The following is an 18476-nucleotide window of genomic DNA, read 5'->3' as shown; positions in this document are numbered from 1 at the left end:
GAAGAGCTATTTGCAGAAAAGGCAGCATTTCTAATGGATGGGAGCCAGCAAGGAAAATGCCAGTATAGATAGGTACGGTCAGCGCTTATATATTATGGTGATAGATGCTACAGGAAACCCTGACACAGGTGAGAACAGAGAGAACGTGCTGCTTGTCAACAGTGTTTACAAAGCTGTCAGACTGCAGTTTGACAGTAAAACATGCAGTGGTGACATTCGTTCCCTTAGGACAGGAGGAATGAAAAACAGAGGGCATCTGCTCCAGACCTCACAGAGCTGGAAGACAAGAAATCCCTAGATCAGGGGGATTTTAACCACCCATATATCTGTTAGATAACAAACAGCCTAACAGTCAAAGAGATTCCTTTTACAAACAAGACAGTTTTATGACACATGGAATATAGAACACAGCCAGAGGAGAAGCCATCCTGGATCTAAAGAAGAACTGGTGAGAACCTAGGAGCACAGGAATTGCCAGACTGGATCAGAACAGCGGTCCAACTAACTAGCCCCACTGTTTTGTCTGACAGTAACCAGTATCAGAAGCTTCAGAGCAAAGAAGGCCTCTAAGTACATAGTTATGGGATAGCCTGCCCCCGCACTCCCCTAGGAAAATTTCTTTCTAATCCATTAGTCAGAGTGTGGCTTATGCACTGAAGCATCCAATCCTTCCAAAATTCTGGTTTCATCTTTTGTTTTTAATTCATACACTAGTAACTCTGGATGTTTGTTATCCATATAGATGTAGAGTCTTTTTATAATCCTACTAAATTTTTGGCCTGTTATATATTGTGACAAGCAGTTGCACAGGTTACATGCATTGTATAATAAAAATATTTCCTTTTATTACTTTTAAATGTGCTGCCATTCAATGTCAATGAACTTCAGAATAATAGGAAAGATTGATACCGATGTCCAAAAATGACTTGAACTCAGCATAGCAAGGAATGGGTTAACAGAATACAATGGTTAAGGATTGCAGGATTGTAAAGTCTAGGGCCTGATCATGCTCTCACCATGTTGAGAACCAGGGGTTACTGGAAGTCATTTAAGTCCATGGGTTACACAGTTGTGTACAATGGGTTTGAGTATCGGTACGGAACTCAGTTAAGGGATCCTAAGAGGCAACATACAGGCACAATAAACTTTCAGACTACTTTTCCAAAGGAATTGTAAGAAACAAGCAGCAGCCAACATGGTTCCCCGTTTCAAAAATGTGAAGTCAGACTTTTATTAGTGCTTTGTCATCTCACCCCTTTTCAGTCCCTAATACAGTGTCAGCAAAAAGCAGATAGTTGTAAGACTACTGGTATTTAATTGTTGGCTTTGTATAATTGCAAAATGGACCCATATTTCAAGTACCAATAATACTACAAGCTTTCCTGTTTATCTCAATACTAGCTTCAGTGTTATTAGAATGAACATTATTCTATCATTGCAAAATTCTTATTTGTCTAATAGACATGTAATATATAGGACCTTATTTTCTGTGATGCTGTGACCCCATTGTCATTAGTTTATGGTACTGCCCATGATGTGCTAGGTGCTTTCTAGACATTCAAAATGGGACGGTACCTGCCTCAGTGACCTATCAGCCTTAGGGCAGACAAGCAAGTAGACAGAGATTGTATTGGGAAAGGGAAACAAAGATTTTCTGTGCAGGTCAATTAGTTTCACTGTAGGCAGTGGATGAAGAGTGGGTCTTCAAGGGGGACTTAAATGAGGATAGCGTAGATGGGCCCTTCTATGGAAGAGCTCAGGGAAAATGAACTATATAGGTAAATATACAGTATGTATGTTAATATCACATATAATGAGTATGTTTTTTCACACACACACACACACACACACACACACACACACACACACACACACCCTCATGGCTGCAAAAAAAAAAAATGCTTCCAAATGTGAAGTTATGCAGGGTGTAGAATTTAGGAGCACCTGGTTTTTCCCAGTCCTATGCTCAGACCACTAGCTCAGGCCCCTCATTAAATTATTATTATTTTATTTATTTATTTTTTTAATGGAGATATCCTATCTCCTAGAACTGGAAGGGACCTTGAAAGGTCATCAAGTCCAGCCCCCTGCCTTCACTAGCAGGACCAAGTACTGATTTTTGCCCCAGATCCCTAAGTGGCTCCCTCAAGGATTGAACTCACAACCCTGGGTTTAGTAGGCCAATGCTCAAACCACTGAGCTATCCCTCCCCCTGTTCTAGTAAACCAAGCGTTCTCATTAAAAGCTAAATGTCATGACTCTTTGAAAGAAGCTCTATGTTTTGTAGTGTCAATGTGAAGAAATAATCTGGCAGCACTCACCTCCTGACCTGTAGCTACATCCATTGCAGTATATACTGTGCCTGAAGCGCTAACCAAAGAGGAGAGAAAACACATTATTAGTGCTAAACAGCAAGAGTGATATCTTTACATAAAAGAAGAATTTTCCAATCCATTACATTTTTTTCTTAAATGAACATTTCATTTCAACTCTGTTTCCACACAACATTTCCAAGAGTAAATAGCAATCTGAAATATTTATGAGCAAACCCCAATGGCTAAGGAGTGATATAGAATATATTGAGGAACTGGCTGTAATGCAACAATCTCCTGACGTGGTTAGGGTCTTGGACTGAACCTTGTTCTGAAAAAAATCACTAATTTGGAACATGATTTGATCCCATCGAAACTGACATGACAGCACCAAGGCTCCCCAACATGGCAGAGATTAAAGGGTAGGCTGAATCAGTGAGGCAAGACAGACATGGCAATCTTCCCTTGTCGTTAATGGCCCAAAGAGAGAGAGAGAAAAGCCTGCATAGTTTTAAATGGAACAAAAGTTAACTATCTGTACACTCACTACTCGGAGAAAACATTTGTACAATAGATCAACAGCCATCTTAAAAAATGAAGTCAACTTTCAGTAAAGAAAGAGGTAATACATCTGATACTCCTTCTCCTACACCCCGAGGGGACACAAAACCAACACGGCGCAGAGAGGGTTAATTCTGAAAGCAAATCTGTAATTTGAAGAGGTTTTGTGCACTGGAAATAAGCGGTTCTTTCCCTGCACACAGACATATTTAGCAACACGGTCATCTAATGACATATATTTTAATATTAAACAATCACACAAAACCTCACAGTCACTATGACTCAAGAGTATGTGGGGAGGGGGAAGGAAGGAAAATGTTATGATACTGTTTCCAGCAAACAAACCCAGCTTGGGTTTTCTGCTGTGTGTATACTGAGTGGGGGGAAGCAGCATATACTAACCCTTGTCCGATCTTCTCAAACCGTGTGTATTTCTTTTTGGGGTCACCCACGCTCACGATACTTCCTTTAAAAAAAAGGGGGGGGGGATTTAAAATTCTCGTTATACACCAATGCAAGAGCAATCCATTATGCATCAAGCTCAAAATGACCTCTGCATGGGTAAATGCCTGCGGCTGCACCGGGCAGATGCAGGAGCTGCTCACATGGAATTCTCTGCAAGATCAGGGCTTAAAAGAGAACTAGTTTGCTGGAAGGCCATAAGCTTCATTGTCACCACAGTTAACATGCAGCGGATGCTCATACTTTTCCCAGCAGCATGGCTGCCCAGCTCTCTTGCAGGGAGAGGGCAGAGTGTAGAGGATACGGATTTGTATTTAGTAGAGCTGGGCAGAGGAAAGTATTCCATTTCACAGAGGATTTTGATAGCTGGAGATCTGGTTTCATTCCAATTTGGAACAAAGCCCCCCAAATGTTGAAGTTCTCCATGGAAGGGGACAGAACCCTCACCATGGGGCAGACTGCTTAAGAGGCTGCCCCAGAGCCACACCTTGGAAGACAGGGGGTCCCAGCTGAGGGCAGATTGCCTGGTGGGCTTCCCCAAAGCTACAGACCCTGGAACCCCTGGGGATGCCTGGTTCCAAGGCAGTCTGCCTGGCTGGCAACCTGGCAGGAAACCAAGCAGGGTTCTGAGAGAAACCTTCCTGGTTTCTAGAGGACCTTTGTCAAAAAGCAGTGGAGTGTTTTGATTTCAATTTTACTTGTCCTTCCAGTTACTGTCTGCAAAGAGCTTTGATCTTCACAACACCCTTGAGGGGTAAGGAAGTATCATCATCCCCCTAGGAATCAGAGGGGAAATTAAAGCCAATCTTTCCGAAAGCACAGGCAGATGGAAAGAGCCAAAGAGGTGCCATTCTAGGGCTTAATATGGGAATTGGGAACATAAGGGTTTTTCAAAGTTAGTGTTTGCAAGTTACCTGAGCAGTCAGCATATGGTGGGATTTTCACCAGTGCCCAGAGCTGCGCAACACCAATTAGATGCATAGTAGCCTTTGTAGACCACTTTGCATTTAGTAATGAGGCCTGGAAACCCAGTGGCGAGTGATGTAAAAACATGCTATTTTCAGACATCACTGGGGCGCGGCCAAACCACAGGATCTGGGGCAGACAGAAGTAATGGAGAGGAACAAGGGGGCAGCCCAACTACACAAACCGAGAATTGAAACCACAATTATAGAAGTGACCCTTGCTCCTTGAGGATGAACTGCTGGGCAAGGGCTCAAGAAACCTCTCTTCAAGTGTAAGGCATGGGCCTTGGGTTCAGACTGTAAGTTTGATAACTGCTAGAGACGGGTAATGACAGGATTTAGGAGGAGTTGTGATATTATTAAACGTTGGCCTTAATCTCTGCGTCAGTGTCCTCATCTGTAAAATGGGATAATACTTCCCTGCCTCACAGGAGGTTGGCAAGATTAGTAAGGTTTTCAAAGTGCTGCATATGTGCTAAAAGTTCTTAAAATCTTTCTATATTTGTAGTTGCAAGAAAAGCTGTTAAACTTTGCCAGAAGCTGGGAAAGGGTGATGGGATGGATCACTTGATGCCTACCTGTTCTGTTCACTCTCTCTGAAGCACCTGGCATTGGCCACTGTCGGTAGACAGGATACTGAGCTAGATGGACCTTTCGTCTGACCCAGTATGGTCGTTCTTATGTTCTTAATTATGTTTGCAGGAGCTCTAAGTGGTCGTCAGAAGACTCATCTATGAGCCAACTTGAACCCCAGTATGAGCAACTCTGCTCACTTCAATAGAATTACACTAGGGAGACAATAGATGGCAAAGCTTCCAGCAAAAAACCAATCTTGCAGCTGCCAGAGGGTGTTGCTAAAGGCACCAATGTGAGAAAATTAACACAGTGCAGAACACGTGGCCCTTTAAAGCAGATCCAACAAGGCTGACACATTTATAGCTGTAGTGACTTTGCAAGTGTTGCACTCACATTACCTTAAATTACTCAAGTGATTCCATTTAGTAGCCTTTTGTTACACAATAGTCACTCCTTCGCTCTTTGGGGCCAAGGAGTGTCTTTTGGCCCTGTGTTTGTGCAGCACCGAGCACACTGGGGTCCAGGTCCGTGACTGGGGACCATGGTAATACAAATAACAGTAATCACAGAAATATAGGGCTGGAAGGGACCTCGAGAGGTCATCTAATCCAGCCCATTGCGCTGAAGCAAGACCAAGTCAATCTAGACAAGCCCTGACAGGTGTTTACTCAACCTGTTCTTAAAAACTTCCAATGATGGGGATTCCACAACCTCCCTTGGAAGCCTATTCCAGAGCAGGACTTCCCTTATAGTTAGAAAGTTTTTCCTAATTGACTTCAGAGGCGCTACCCTAATTTATACCAGCTGAGGAGCTGGTCCTGGGTTTCATTAGGATTCATATTTGTATTACAGTTGATCTGCAAGTTATGTTGTATTGTCTTACATGTTTAAAATTTGCTCGTGCCAACTGAGTCCTTAAAAGTCAGAGGTTGGGGACCTTCACGATAGCAATTTTACCCAGGCATTTAAAGGGAGCAGGGCCTGGTAAAAGCTTGTGTTTAAGGGAGTGGGAATTTTAGTGAGGAAAGTCCCTTTTATTTGGTTTTGTTGGGAAGATGGAAGGAGATTTTCCGAGGGTTGCTGGTGGTCTCAGGGTACGTCTATACCCAGCCGCTAGTTCGGCGGCTGGCAATCAAACTTCTGGATTCGACTTACCACGTCTTGTCTGGACGCGATAAGTCGAACCCGGAAGTGCTCGCCGTCGACTGTGGTACTCCAGCTAGACGAAAGGAGTACCGCGGAGTCGACGGGGGAGCCTGCCTGCCGCATGTGGACCGAGGTAAGATCGAACTAAGGTACTTCGAACTTCAGCTACGTTATTCACGTAGCTGAAGTTGCGTACCTTAGTTTGATTTGGGGGGTTAGTGTAGACCAAGCCTCAGCTATACTGTATTGCTAATGATAAAGGCACCCACAGTACCAGAATGCTTTTAAAATGTTACAAATAGAAAGCAATTGTTGAAACCATTTGGAGACATGCTGGAAAGCTGGGCCTATATTTTCCAAAGCAACCAGTAATTTGGGGCATCTAGATTTTTGAGACTCCTTACCACGGCCTGATTTACAGAAAGTGGTGAGTGAGCAACCGACCCGCTGACCATCAGTCCCCTTCAAAAAGGTGCCTGCCGCATGTAGGGCACCAGTCACTTTAGGCCATGGTATCTATGGGCGGAGAGCAATGAGGAAGTTTTCTAGCTAGATCCTTTTGCTGATTTTATTTAGGGGTTTTTTTGGTGGGGGGTTTTTTTGGGTTGTAGTCACGGTAATAAGCTTTGCTCACCTTCAGCCGAACAAAGTTAATTATAATTATCCTAGAGTTGAGAAAAAACAACATCTAGGTTGGCTTCAGCTTTCACACAGAAAAAAATATATATATGTATATATTCAGGGCCTAATTGCCACAGGGTTTGAGCATCTGCAGCTCCCACTGGGCTTCACTTGCAATCATCGTGCTCAGCATGCCTGAAAATAAGGCTCTCGGTGCTTAAATTTGCACTTGAATTGGTCACTGAATAACACAAACATTGAGTCATAAAGTGAAGTCTGAAGTGAGAAATCTCAGAATGTAACTGTCACAGGATCTCTGCTTAGTAAGGATTTGGGAACGGAATTTGCCTCTAAGCCACCAAATAAATCAGAATATGGATTTTAAAAGATGACATACTTAATTTTTCCAAGATTTCTTCATCTGACATCTTCGGCTTTTTCTTCTGTTTCTCTGTATTCCTGGTCATTGTGTCAGGGGATGTTGTGTTGTTTTCAGAGGGTGAAGAGATAGGCGAGGTGGCCACATCTCTGGTAGGAGGTGGTGGAAGGGGCTCTATCACAGAACGGGTGTATACCTTTGTGTGGGGGGAGAAATATGTTTTATTAAAGGAAGATTAAAAATAAAAGACCTCTATGCATTAGACATATGTCCTTAGCAGTAGCATGTGCCAAGCAATGAAAGAAATATTACTACAGTAAGTAGCATTACTACATTAAGAGCTCCATGGCTGGATGCATGGAGGCTGCTCCATTAAGCTGCTCTATGAAAAGGCATGAAGTAATTTACTCTTCCCCCAGAACAAGGAGGAAGTAATTATGAGTATGCCTCCACTTTGAGTGGGGAGTGTGCTTCCCAGCTCAAGGAGACACACTCATGCTAGCTCTGATCACCTAGCATGCTAAAAATAGCAGTTTGGCTGCAGCGACGTGCAACGGGACGGATAGGTGCTCCAAGTATGTCCCCATCTGAGACCATAAACACGTATTTGGGGAGGCTAGCCCATCCATCTCCTGCCACCCCAGCCATATTGCTATTTTTAGCACGCTAGCTCTGATTGAGCTAGCGTGAGTATGTCTCCTCGAGCTAGGAATCACACCTCCAGCTCAAAGTGTAGACATACTGTGTGACTCTGGGTCACAATTTGTTCTCAAGTATGTTCCTGGGGCAGTGCAGTTGTGCACCACCCCTTTCCCTGGCCAGACTAAAGTTGCAGTCTAGCCCAAAGTGGTGAAATCTGTAGGAAGATTTCTAGCTTGCTCACTGATTTTGTGTGTTCAGGTCGTGGAGCTATCACTGGGGGTGGAGCAGCATCATCCTCGTCATCTTCATCTTCTGAAACCGGCGGTACTGCAGGGGTCTCGGATACAGCCTTCACATTCTGCATTTTGGTTAAAAGACAAAAGATACCCTTTGGAGTCCCAGAATTTTTTAAATCACTCCTCACAGAAATGGAATCACGCTTCTAACATTTAATCCCTTCAAAACACAACAGGAATTATCATCAAACGGGTTTGACAAGAAACCGTGGTCAGATCTCTTGAACTATGCTATAAAGTGACAATTTGATGTCCTACGCGTACAAACACTTAAACCCACTAGGAAATTTATGGAACTATTCACATGAGCATGTGGATGTTTGCAGGATCAGGCCCTAAAAAAATCCATGAACCACGTTTCTTGGACTCTTGAAAGCTTGCTCAAACATTCCCTGTTGGATAGTGATGCACACTGGAGGTGTGGGAATCAGGGGGTAATTTGAGATGCATTATGCAGCAACGCCTCAATATCAGATATTTCTGGTTGCTTATAGAAATAGTATTGCATCATAAATTACTAGCTAAGGCTCCAATCCTGAAATGTCCCTGCAGGGAATCTGTTACAAGCTTAACCAACACATTCCATTTCAAGTAAGTTTATCAGAAGCCCTCACTTAAAAGAGACGCCTGCCCAGAAATTAGCATCATGTGGGTGGAGAGTTCCACTGGGTATAGTTTGACCAAAGGTGTGTAGGAAAGAAGCCTGGGAGACACACTGAGTAAGCAGCTGGCAACTTAATCCTGAAAATAACCTAGAGAGGTTTGGGGTACTGACTGGAAAGAGTAGTTGGAGGCTGAGAGCCAGAACATTGTCCCCTGTTTGATTCATTCTCAGGGGAACAGGATTTTCTGCATTCCTTGTAAATAAACAATGTTGCAAAATACCAGACTCCATCACTGACTTCTATTCCCAACTGGAACAGCCCCAGGGCCTCGAACTTTGACTAGCTGCTCAGATCAACAGGGGTATGAAGTGTCATCGAAGGTGATGAAGCTTTACACATGGTCAGATTGCAGAATGAGGCTAAGTCAAAACTATACTTTGCTACATGATTTTTTTTCATTAAATGAAAACCACAAAGCCAGATAAAAGTGACTGCAACTGCACATGGCTGTATGAAGAGATTGATCTTTAGAAGCAGGAAAAGCTTGTTTCCACATTAAAGACATCCGTGCCTCAGTTTCCCCTCTATAACATGGGGATAACTTATGCTCATGGCATACAAACAAAAGACAGAGTATTTTATGTTTTTTTGTCTTTCTGGAAAGTTGCAACATAACTACTTTTATTCTTAGAATCCAGAATGATAACACACAGTAAGCAAAATCAGAGATAGACAAAGCAGGCTGCTCCATAAGACAGCAAGGCACAACTCACCCCACCTTGTTCTAGAATTGTTCTCTGCAGACTGATGACTGATTTTATGCTTCCTTGCAGACCCCCCTAATTTATGAGCAGGAGCAGGAAACACTCCACACCACTCAAAGTGATAGCTTGCAATTCCAACAAGTTTTTCAGTGCACCACAATAATAATATTCTTTCATCTGACTAGGCTCTAGGTGCTCCAGGCAGGGACTGTCTCTCACTGCACATTTGTAATGATCAAAACTGAATTTCACAGGATAGAAGTCAGTTTGATCTAGAGATGTGTCCAGGAAACAAAATTTTGGATGTAGATCCAAACTGCATAGTTCAGGGGTGTTTGGCTCCCATATTTTGGTTCAGGTCATCTAAATCTGATCTAGTACAAAGTACATTGCAATTTTAGGTAAGAGACTTCCGATTTTAGGACTGGACTCAACAACAGTATGTCCAGATCCCATATTTTATACAGCTCCTGCAGTGTGGATATCTGACTTGTTTTTAATCTGGTCTATATGTGCTTAATACCTATGTCCCTGAAAGCAGCACGATTTATGCGTAAAATGTTCCCAAATCAAAGCAACTAGTGGTGACGTGCATATCCAAAACCTCATTATGAAATATACAGGCTCCCCGCCGTGCCAGCAGGCATCCACCTCCATGATCATTAGCATTTTTGTCCTGTGTTATAAGCAGTGGCCTTACTCCTTTTACGAGAAAACCATGTAAAAAAAATGATTAAACAAAAATACTCAAACTGATGGATCTGAAAAGTGCCCCATCCAGGAAAATCCAGCTAACTCCATGTGTTGGAAGAGCGCTCTGTAGAGCAAGCAGTTTCTCTCTCCAGCAGATGGTTGGCATCAGGAAAAGTACCTGCCTGACAGCTCTGGAGACAGAAGTTTTCTATTTAATTGTCAGAATGGGTCCTCTGGCCGAGGTGGTGGCAGCAGCAGTGTAAGCTTCTCACACACACATGTGGCTTGGAAGGGTCAGTTGTGAGTGTCTGCCGTTTTTTAAATATGTCCAGGCTCTCCCTTAGGTTCCTGGAAGTCCTATGCAAAGTAAAGCATGGCAGACATCCATAACTAGCATACCGGTCTGGGCTAGTGGAGGGGAAGGTCTGACAGCTAGGCAAGCCAGAGATACCTGCCAGTAGGGGACGTAGGAGGGTTTTAACAACAGTAGGGGTATGGGCAGAGTTATCGGGCACTTGTCATTAGTGAGGATGGCCGAATAGGAAGAGAGTTTACACATAGGAGGGTGCTGATTCCCCTCCCACATTTTTTCCAGAAGCAGCAGGGGTGGTGTACAAACCACAGTAGGTCACTGAGCGGTGAGTGCTCAGAAGAGATACTCCACAGAGCAGAGCCCTTTGCCCCACCAAGTATCACATGCCTTCAACCAGTCTGATCTTGAGGGGACAAAAAGTGGTTCGGTCTCCAGACACCTTAATCTCTTGCTTCTCTGAGAAGATGACCAACAATGGAGCACTGATGGTATTTTTTGTGACTAGGACACATGTCCCACTTGGAATTGAACCAAGTCTATCAACAGTCATCAGATGATAATGATCTGGGACAGATCTGAATAGGGCTCTTAGAGAATAAAGGGCTCCTTCTTCATTTACCATTCTCCTGAGTCATCATGTCACCCAGCTACAGCTGACGGTAGTTTTCAGGCCTCAGATTTGTTTTGTAGAGAAGGCACGCTTCAAGTCTAGAGTTTTTCCCTAAGTGTGGCAAGTAAACAGACAGGCTCACTACTTCTTTACCAAAGATATTATTAAAAATGGCGACCACACCTGTGATTAGTACTATCCTCCCCCCTTCAAAAAAACCCACCTTTTCCAGCAGATTCTCTCTCTGGGACAACCCTAAGTGACGGGAATAGATCATGGGCAGATTGTTAACATAGCTAAAGCATGTTGCTGTGCCAACAAAACAAGCGTTGGCAGAAGCACCACACTGATTTTAATAACCAGAGTAATAAATAACACGGTTCTGGGTACAGATTAACTTCCTTTGCACTGTGTTTGTTATTGTCTCACCTGCTGAGAAATGAGACTGGCTTGTTCTCACCTAAACGGATGGCTGAGATCACTGTGGCCTTGGCTCTATAGCCCTACAGTGATACCATATTCTCCAGCAGCCGTCAGACACTGTCCCCTGCACTGATGCTCTGAAAGGTCTGTATGCCACCGCTTTCCATATTATGGTCAGGGTTGGGTCCAAGCCATGAAGTTTGGATAAAGATCCACACACTTTCCCAAAGTTAAAGGATAAGGCTATCAGATTTAGTGTTGTGAATCAGGCTCAATATTGATAGGTCCTACTTCAGTAATACATACAGGATACAGTATCTATATGGATCTATAAAGCCTTTTCAAATCTGATAGAGAGTCTATATTTCTATCTATTCATAACTGAAAAATAATACACTTCACAATCCCTTCCTACATAAGGGACACAGTCAACAAACAAAAACCAAAATCACTTCTGCCTGAATTTTTTTTAAACTTACTATTGATAGAAGTGACACGCTAAACTAACTATAATAAAGACTGGTAAAAACAAAAGTTCTCTATTTTTCCAGTTTCCTTTGTGTATCTGAGCAAACTTTGTGTACAGTCAATTTCACAGTTTTCCTGTACTGTCATTCTCCTATTTGTGTGGGACAGAAATGGGACAAATATATATATATTTTTAAGTGTGACTGTAAAAACCACAAAAATTAGCAAGGGCTACTCACGGAGAAGAATAGAACCTGAAACTACTTTTATTTATTATTTTGAAATACTATGATTTTTAAATCTAGTCTTTTACTTTACAAAATAGTGACTGTATCAACGTGTATATTTCCCCTGACCCACCACAACGGTTACACTTGTCCTCATGCTTTAGGTTCGTTTTTAGTTTTGATTGTTCAGTTTTCCACCAGTTCCTTAGAGCTGGCAGAGAGACAATAATATGACAATATTAAACCAAAGTTACATGTGTAAAAGTTCGTGAGTTTAACTGACCTTAAGTCTCCAGCCTCCCTCATGCATTCAAATACTGAGGGGCACTTGCTTTATCAAAATTTGAGGGCCTAATTCTGCAAGGCATTGAACGTTACCTGAGGAGGTTCTGACTAAAAAATTAGTAAGATAAGAGCCTTATCTTACTCACAGAATCAGACCCCAGGTCAACAGCCTGGCAAGATGACAGCTTCCGGCTTCCTTAGTAGATTGTTAGCACAGTTAAACAGTTTAAGTTACTAATGACAGACATATTTTTACAAGAGGAAACAGTGACAAAAGCTTATAATGCAAGTTTTCCTTTTCCTTTATAAGGCAGACCCAATCAAACCTAGTTGGATAAGGATGCACCGCCTCTGGATGAAGAGTGACAGCAAACTCGCTCCAGATAAAGGTATTGTAGTGCGGAAATACAAGATGATGATGGAGCGGTTATATTTTTGTAAATGATTTTATTAAACCCTTTTGTGTTTGCTTACTTAAAAAAATACCGCACACACACATACCCAATGTCCGACAAATAGCAAAACTCTTAAATTGTATCTTCTCAGTAAAAGGAGGTGCTGAACGTGTGCTGTAATGGTTGGAGTACAGGTCAAGAAGAGAGAAGACCTTTCATTTTATTTGTCAAGATTAATTTAGTTAATCATCAACAGTGGTTCACTAATCAGACCTTGCATGCTAATAATTAAATTTGGTCAGATCATAAACATTTATTGATACCTGATAAAAAGCAGGCTGGCTTTCATTTTCCAGATTATTTTTGCATAGGAGAAACTGCTGTTCACTAATATAGAGTCCAGAAATAGATCTGTTTCTGTGAGCGCAGCAATATTCACTAACAAAAATCACTTGGAATATAAAGCAGTAAACTCAATAGCAGAGAGTTTACAGGAAAAGGGAAAGAAACACTTGTAGGCCAGAATGACAGGCACCCCAATTTATATCAATTTTTAAAAGTTAAGATGACAATTAATACTGCTTAGCAGTGTTCCCTCTAATTTTTCCCACGCATGTGCGGAATGAATTTTCTATGTGCACCAATATGGAGGTGATGTGTAACGCCTTCATATTGGTGTACATAACAAAATTTATGTGGCAGGGGTGGGTCCGAGGGATTCAAAGTGTGGGAAGGGGCTCAGGGCTGGGGCAGAGGGTTGGAGTGTGGGGGGTGTGAGGACTCCAAGTTAGGGTGCAGGCTCTGGGGTGGGGCTTGAGATGAGGGGCTCAGGGCTGAGGCAGAGGGTTGGGGTGCGGGCTCTGTGTGGGGCTCAGGGCTGAGGAAGAGGGTTGGGGTGTGTGGAGGAGTGAGGGCTCTGGCTGGTAGTGCAGGCTCTGGACTGGGTCATGGATGAGGGATTCAGGGGCTGGAGCAGGGAGTTGGGGGTGGGGCAGGGATGAGGAGTTTGGAGTGAAGGAGGAGGGTCCGGGACTACAGCGGGGGAGAGAGAGGATTCTCCCCCCGTAGCAGCTCCGGGCTTGGGCTTATTGGGGCTGGGCGCTTCTCTGGGCCGCAGCACAAGTGAAGTGGAGCGACGGGCTGCGGGGCCCCGTTGAGCATGGGCCCGGCGCCGTGGCGCCAAGACAAACCCAGCACTGTCCGGGCCTGGCTGGGTCGGGGGTGCCCCTGCAGGTCCAGAGCTGGTGGAGGAGCATCTCTCCCCGCCGCAGCCGTGAGCACCTGCGCAGAGCTTAATAGGCTGCTGCACGGCCACGCAGCTCTCAGCTTAGAGGGAACTTAGCTGCTTAGCCACATTTTGGGTAGCCTAGAAGTGAAAGAGGATGTTTACATTAAATATAAAAATGTCTCTACAGCTATACTTTTATTTTATGCACATTTTTAAACTTAAAATATAAGAAATATATGAGGTTTTTAAGGCCCAGCTTGACAAAGCCCTGGCTGGGATGATTTAGTTGGGCTTGGTCCTGCTTTGAGCAGGGGGTTGGACTAGATGACCTCCTGAGGTCTCTTCCAACCCTAATATTCTATGATTTTATGATTCTATGGAAGAAACATTAATAAAAAACAAAAAGCTCACCAATGTATTTGATGAACCGTACTCCTCTGCAGATTTATCTGAAAACAAAACAGAACAGATACAATTGGAATTATTATAAATTACTTGGATTGCTGCCCAAGCGTGCCAGGCACTGCACAACCTCATAGTGACAGTCACTGCTCCTAAGAACTTTCAAGCTAAACAGAGGGTAGGGGAAAGGAAGTATTATCCCCATTTCACAGATTGTGAATCATGGCACAGAGTGATTAAGGGGTTTAAGTGACTTGCCCTGCTTCACACAGCAAGTCTGTGGCAGAACCAGGGATTCAACCCAGATCTCCTGGGTCCCAGTCCAGTGCCTTAGCCACAAGACTCCAGACTGGCACACTGAGCCCCATTAATACAAATGGAAAACTCAGAAGTGCTCAAGGTGTTTTTATTCAATCTCTGGCCTCTAAAGAATGCAAGGTTTGCAGATGATCAGGAACAGCTTAGCACTTAAAAAAAAAATTTAAAAGGGCAGAGTATTGTGAAGCAGGCTTAAAGTATGGTTCCAGATGTAGATATTCCATGTTTTTGTCCCACTACTAATGTGACACCTTTTGTTCAGAAAAGTTCAGAAATGCTTTCCAAGATATACACATCACTTCACCCAGCACTGGAATGCAGCCATCTCAGATGCTGAGCCACCACCAGGGGTGTTTGGTGGGTAACAAGCCTGTGACCTTAGCTGGTAGCAACAGCAGGTTCTGATCCTCTATGTAAACCAGCCCCTACTGTAGGTGTAATACATGTAGCCAGGGCCTTATGCAGGCTTTTCTAGAAGGGTAAAAATGACAGTGAACAAAAGTCTGTGCAGAAGAAGTCAAGAAACCAAGGGACTGAGCACGAAGCACACAGACACCAGCAGGGGAAGCTAGTACAAATTCCAAGACATTGCTTGCTTCTTTGACCAGTTTTGAAAAGAGGCCCCAGAACCACGACTTCCCCAGCCCCAACCTCACTGCCCCAGAAATGCATTAATCATTTCAAATCCAATTAAGTTTAAGAGAACACGAGGCTATTTTTCAAGATTCCTGACTTTTTTTGGGTTGCTACCTATGAGTGATATATGGCTTGGAACTTGTCCAGGTTCCTCACATGCCAAGAAAAGTTTCTGGAGGAAATTAGGGGTGACAAAGGTTAGCGAGTTCACCTGTGAGATAAGGAAACAAGAAATTTAAAACTCTGCAACCATAATGGGGACAAATTCTCTGCTCCCTGGGGTAAAAAGGTGCAATCCCCTGGAGCTATGTCCTAGGGCCCTGAGCTTAAGACGCCTTCATCATAGTGTACACAATGCATCCCTCTTAAATCCATCCTGAAACTAAAGCTGGTGCAGAATTTAGCTGCCCTCTTACTAAAGGAAGTCTCTGACTGGGAGCAGATCTGCCTGTTAGTTTCTAGGTGTTGGTTTTAGCCCATAAAGCACTATGTGTTTTGGGGCCTGCCCAGCTTACAGACTTCCTCATTCACAACTGCAGCACTTTGGCAAAAGGATTAGAGGAGATATTCAAGCTGGATTTCAAAGGAGAAAGGCTGCTGGCAGAGCAGAAGAAAATCACATTTCTTTTGTAAAAACAATTCTCAAGGTGTTTTGGCATTTGTTTGTTTATTTTAATTTTTAAAAGAAAAATCACAAGGACTTATCAGGGAGTCACACTCAATAATGCAGAATCGGAGATTTACCACATACCTGTGAAACTCATGTACTTCTGACTGTTGGAGGTCTTTTTGGAATTGTAGAATTCTAGCACGTCGAGCACGGCCTGGGGGTTTTTCTTCTGCTCCGATTTGGTGATGTTGGAGGTCTGCAATAACCGAGCCCACTGTTCTGGCATACCCTGTTTGAGAATTCCAAGCAGTTACCACCACACTCTCTTGGATGCAGTCTACACTCAGCCTAAGGTTGTTTAAAATGTTTAGTTCAGCCACTCAGTTTCTGGGATTTTTCATTGTATGCGAGAGGGCTCATTGGATTAACCCCTTCTCATCGCCCAGCAACCTAGGTTTGAAATCTAAGTCCAGATACTGCAATCCGATCCATGCAGGGAAATCCTCATGCTCATGTGGCATTTAATTGAACTCACCAGGCTCTGAATAGCCCCGTAGCTCTGAATCCCAAAGTTTAGATCCAGCTCCCAGAGTTCAAAAGAGGAAGAGGCAGACCCAGTGTTTTGGTTCAGTAAGTCTTCTATGCAATATAAGAAATGTACTATTATGTGACTATCCACTTGCAAGAGGACTATCATGGTAATTTAGATTGTAAGCTCTTTTACCACATATCTGCGCAGCACCCAGCACAATCGGGGCTTTGATCCTGATTCAGGCCTCCTGGTGCTATTGTAATGCAGTATTTCGATAGGCACCAAATCATATTTTGGCCCAGTGCTGGATGTGACCCTGTGGTAATTCTAACAGCATCTAACGGAGTGTCTCCCAAACATTAAAAGCAGAATTTCAACAGAGAAACATGGCTTTAGCCACAAGTGAAATAAATTTGGCGACCACATTCGTCAAGCTCACAAAAGACACTGAATAATTTGGTATTATTGTTTTTCATACCAGTGTGTTAGGGACTTTACAGACTGGCCTCAAGATATGGCTCCTCCCGCCTCAACAGCTAGTCTACATTCAAGAATAGATTGGCGGATCTGCTAGTCAGATGTGACAAACTGTTGCATTTTGTATCAGAGGGGTAGCCGTGTTAGTCTGAATCTGTAAAAAGCAACAGAGGGTCCTGTGGCACCTTTGAGACTAACAGAAGTATTGGGAGCATAAGCTTTCGTGGGTAAGAACCTCACTTCTTCAGATGCAAGTGCATTTTGCATTTTGGTTAGCTCAGGAGAGCCCCAGAGGCAGCCATACGAACTACTACTGTAAGCAAGATTACAGCATAACCTGGCCTCCCAATATTCTGCACATCAATTAAAAGGATAATGCGAAATAGATGCCATTAGTCTTAGGAAAGCACATGTCGCATACTAGCATGAGTGTTTGTGGGGAGCTGACTGCTTCCTAAAGGAGAGGTCTGGAGCGCAGTGAGACATAACTGTCAGGGCCAGATTAACCGTCTCTGTTGCCCTGGCCCAGCAATGCGAAAAAAAAGCTGGTTCACTGGCCCACAGACCATCTTTCTGGAGTGTATTGGTGCCAGGTTTGACAACCAAGTAAAACGTCCAGTAACCAGGTTCCATCCTTAGAGGTTTTTAAGGCCCAGCTTGGCAATGCCCTGGCTGGGATGATTTAGTTGGTATTGGTCCTGCTTTGAGCAGGGGGTTGGACTAGATGATCTCCTGAGGTCTCTTCCAACCCTAATATTCTATGATTCTACTCCTGAGGGAATTCTGTGCCAAAAAAAAAAAAAATTCTGCGCACAACATTTTAAAATTCTGCAAATTTTATTTGTCCATAAATAAATGTGGAGGCTCCAGCCTGGCAGTGGGGAACACAGGCCACTGGGCTGTACAGAGATGGGATATCACCCTGCAGCCCCTGCCCCAGGACAGGGACTCAGCAGTGAGGCTGAACCTAACCCTGACACAGCGCAAGGGCCAGGCCTCCCCAAAAATACCCTGGGGCCCTGCCCCTCTGTGCCAGGCACACCAGGTGTGGGCAGGCAGGCTCAACCCAGCGGGATCCAAGTGTGGAGGGGCTCAGTGTGGGTTGAGAGGGTTCTATGTGGGGCAATCTGGGTGTGGGCAGCTCAGTGAGGATGTGGATGCACAAGGGCTCATTGGGGGTTCCAGGTGCTGGGGGAATGAGACTCTGCAGAGGGGTCCAGGTGAAGGTGGTTGGGGCTTGGCGGGGGGGGGGGGGGAGGCAGGAGAGGCTCAGCAAAGTGGGGATGCAGCTGCTGAGGGGACACCGCATGCCAGGCTTCCACTTCCCACCCCCATTCCATCCCCCTTCCCCACTGCCCCTATCCCTCTCCCCTCAGTCCCACATTCCCCTCCCCCTGCCCTATTCCACCCACCTTCTTTCCACACTGCCCTGCCCCACTGAGGGCACTCACCCTTGTATAGAAAACAGGAAGGCTCCCAAGCACACAGAAGGGGAGCACAACCAGCACTAGGACCCAGGAGGCAGCGTCC

General features: G+C 44.1%; 1 protein-coding gene across 2 annotated transcripts in view; it reads right to left on the bottom strand.

Moving 5' to 3' along the window:
- PAK1 (p21 (RAC1) activated kinase 1) overlaps positions 1 to 18476 on the bottom strand; it is a 119939-nt gene that overhangs the window by 35021 nt on the left and 66442 nt on the right. For both annotated transcript variants that reach the window (XM_034759107.1, XM_034759108.1), the window contains 6 exons: positions 16079 to 16226; positions 14383 to 14420; positions 7906 to 8022; positions 7041 to 7218; positions 3276 to 3339; positions 2322 to 2370 (listed from right to left, as the gene is read on the bottom strand). In XM_034759107.1, the coding sequence (XP_034614998.1) occupies positions 2322 to 2370; positions 3276 to 3339; positions 7041 to 7218; positions 7906 to 8022; positions 14383 to 14420; positions 16079 to 16226 (594 nt within the window). The remainder of the gene's footprint in view (positions 1 to 2321; positions 2371 to 3275; positions 3340 to 7040; positions 7219 to 7905; positions 8023 to 14382; positions 14421 to 16078; positions 16227 to 18476) is intronic.

Source organism: Trachemys scripta, chromosome 1 (assembly GCF_013100865.1).
Source record: "Trachemys scripta elegans isolate TJP31775 chromosome 1, CAS_Tse_1.0, whole genome shotgun sequence".
Classification (NCBI taxonomy): Eukaryota; Metazoa; Chordata; order Testudines; family Emydidae; genus Trachemys; species Trachemys scripta.
This window is presented reverse-complemented; position numbering and strand designations above follow the sequence as displayed.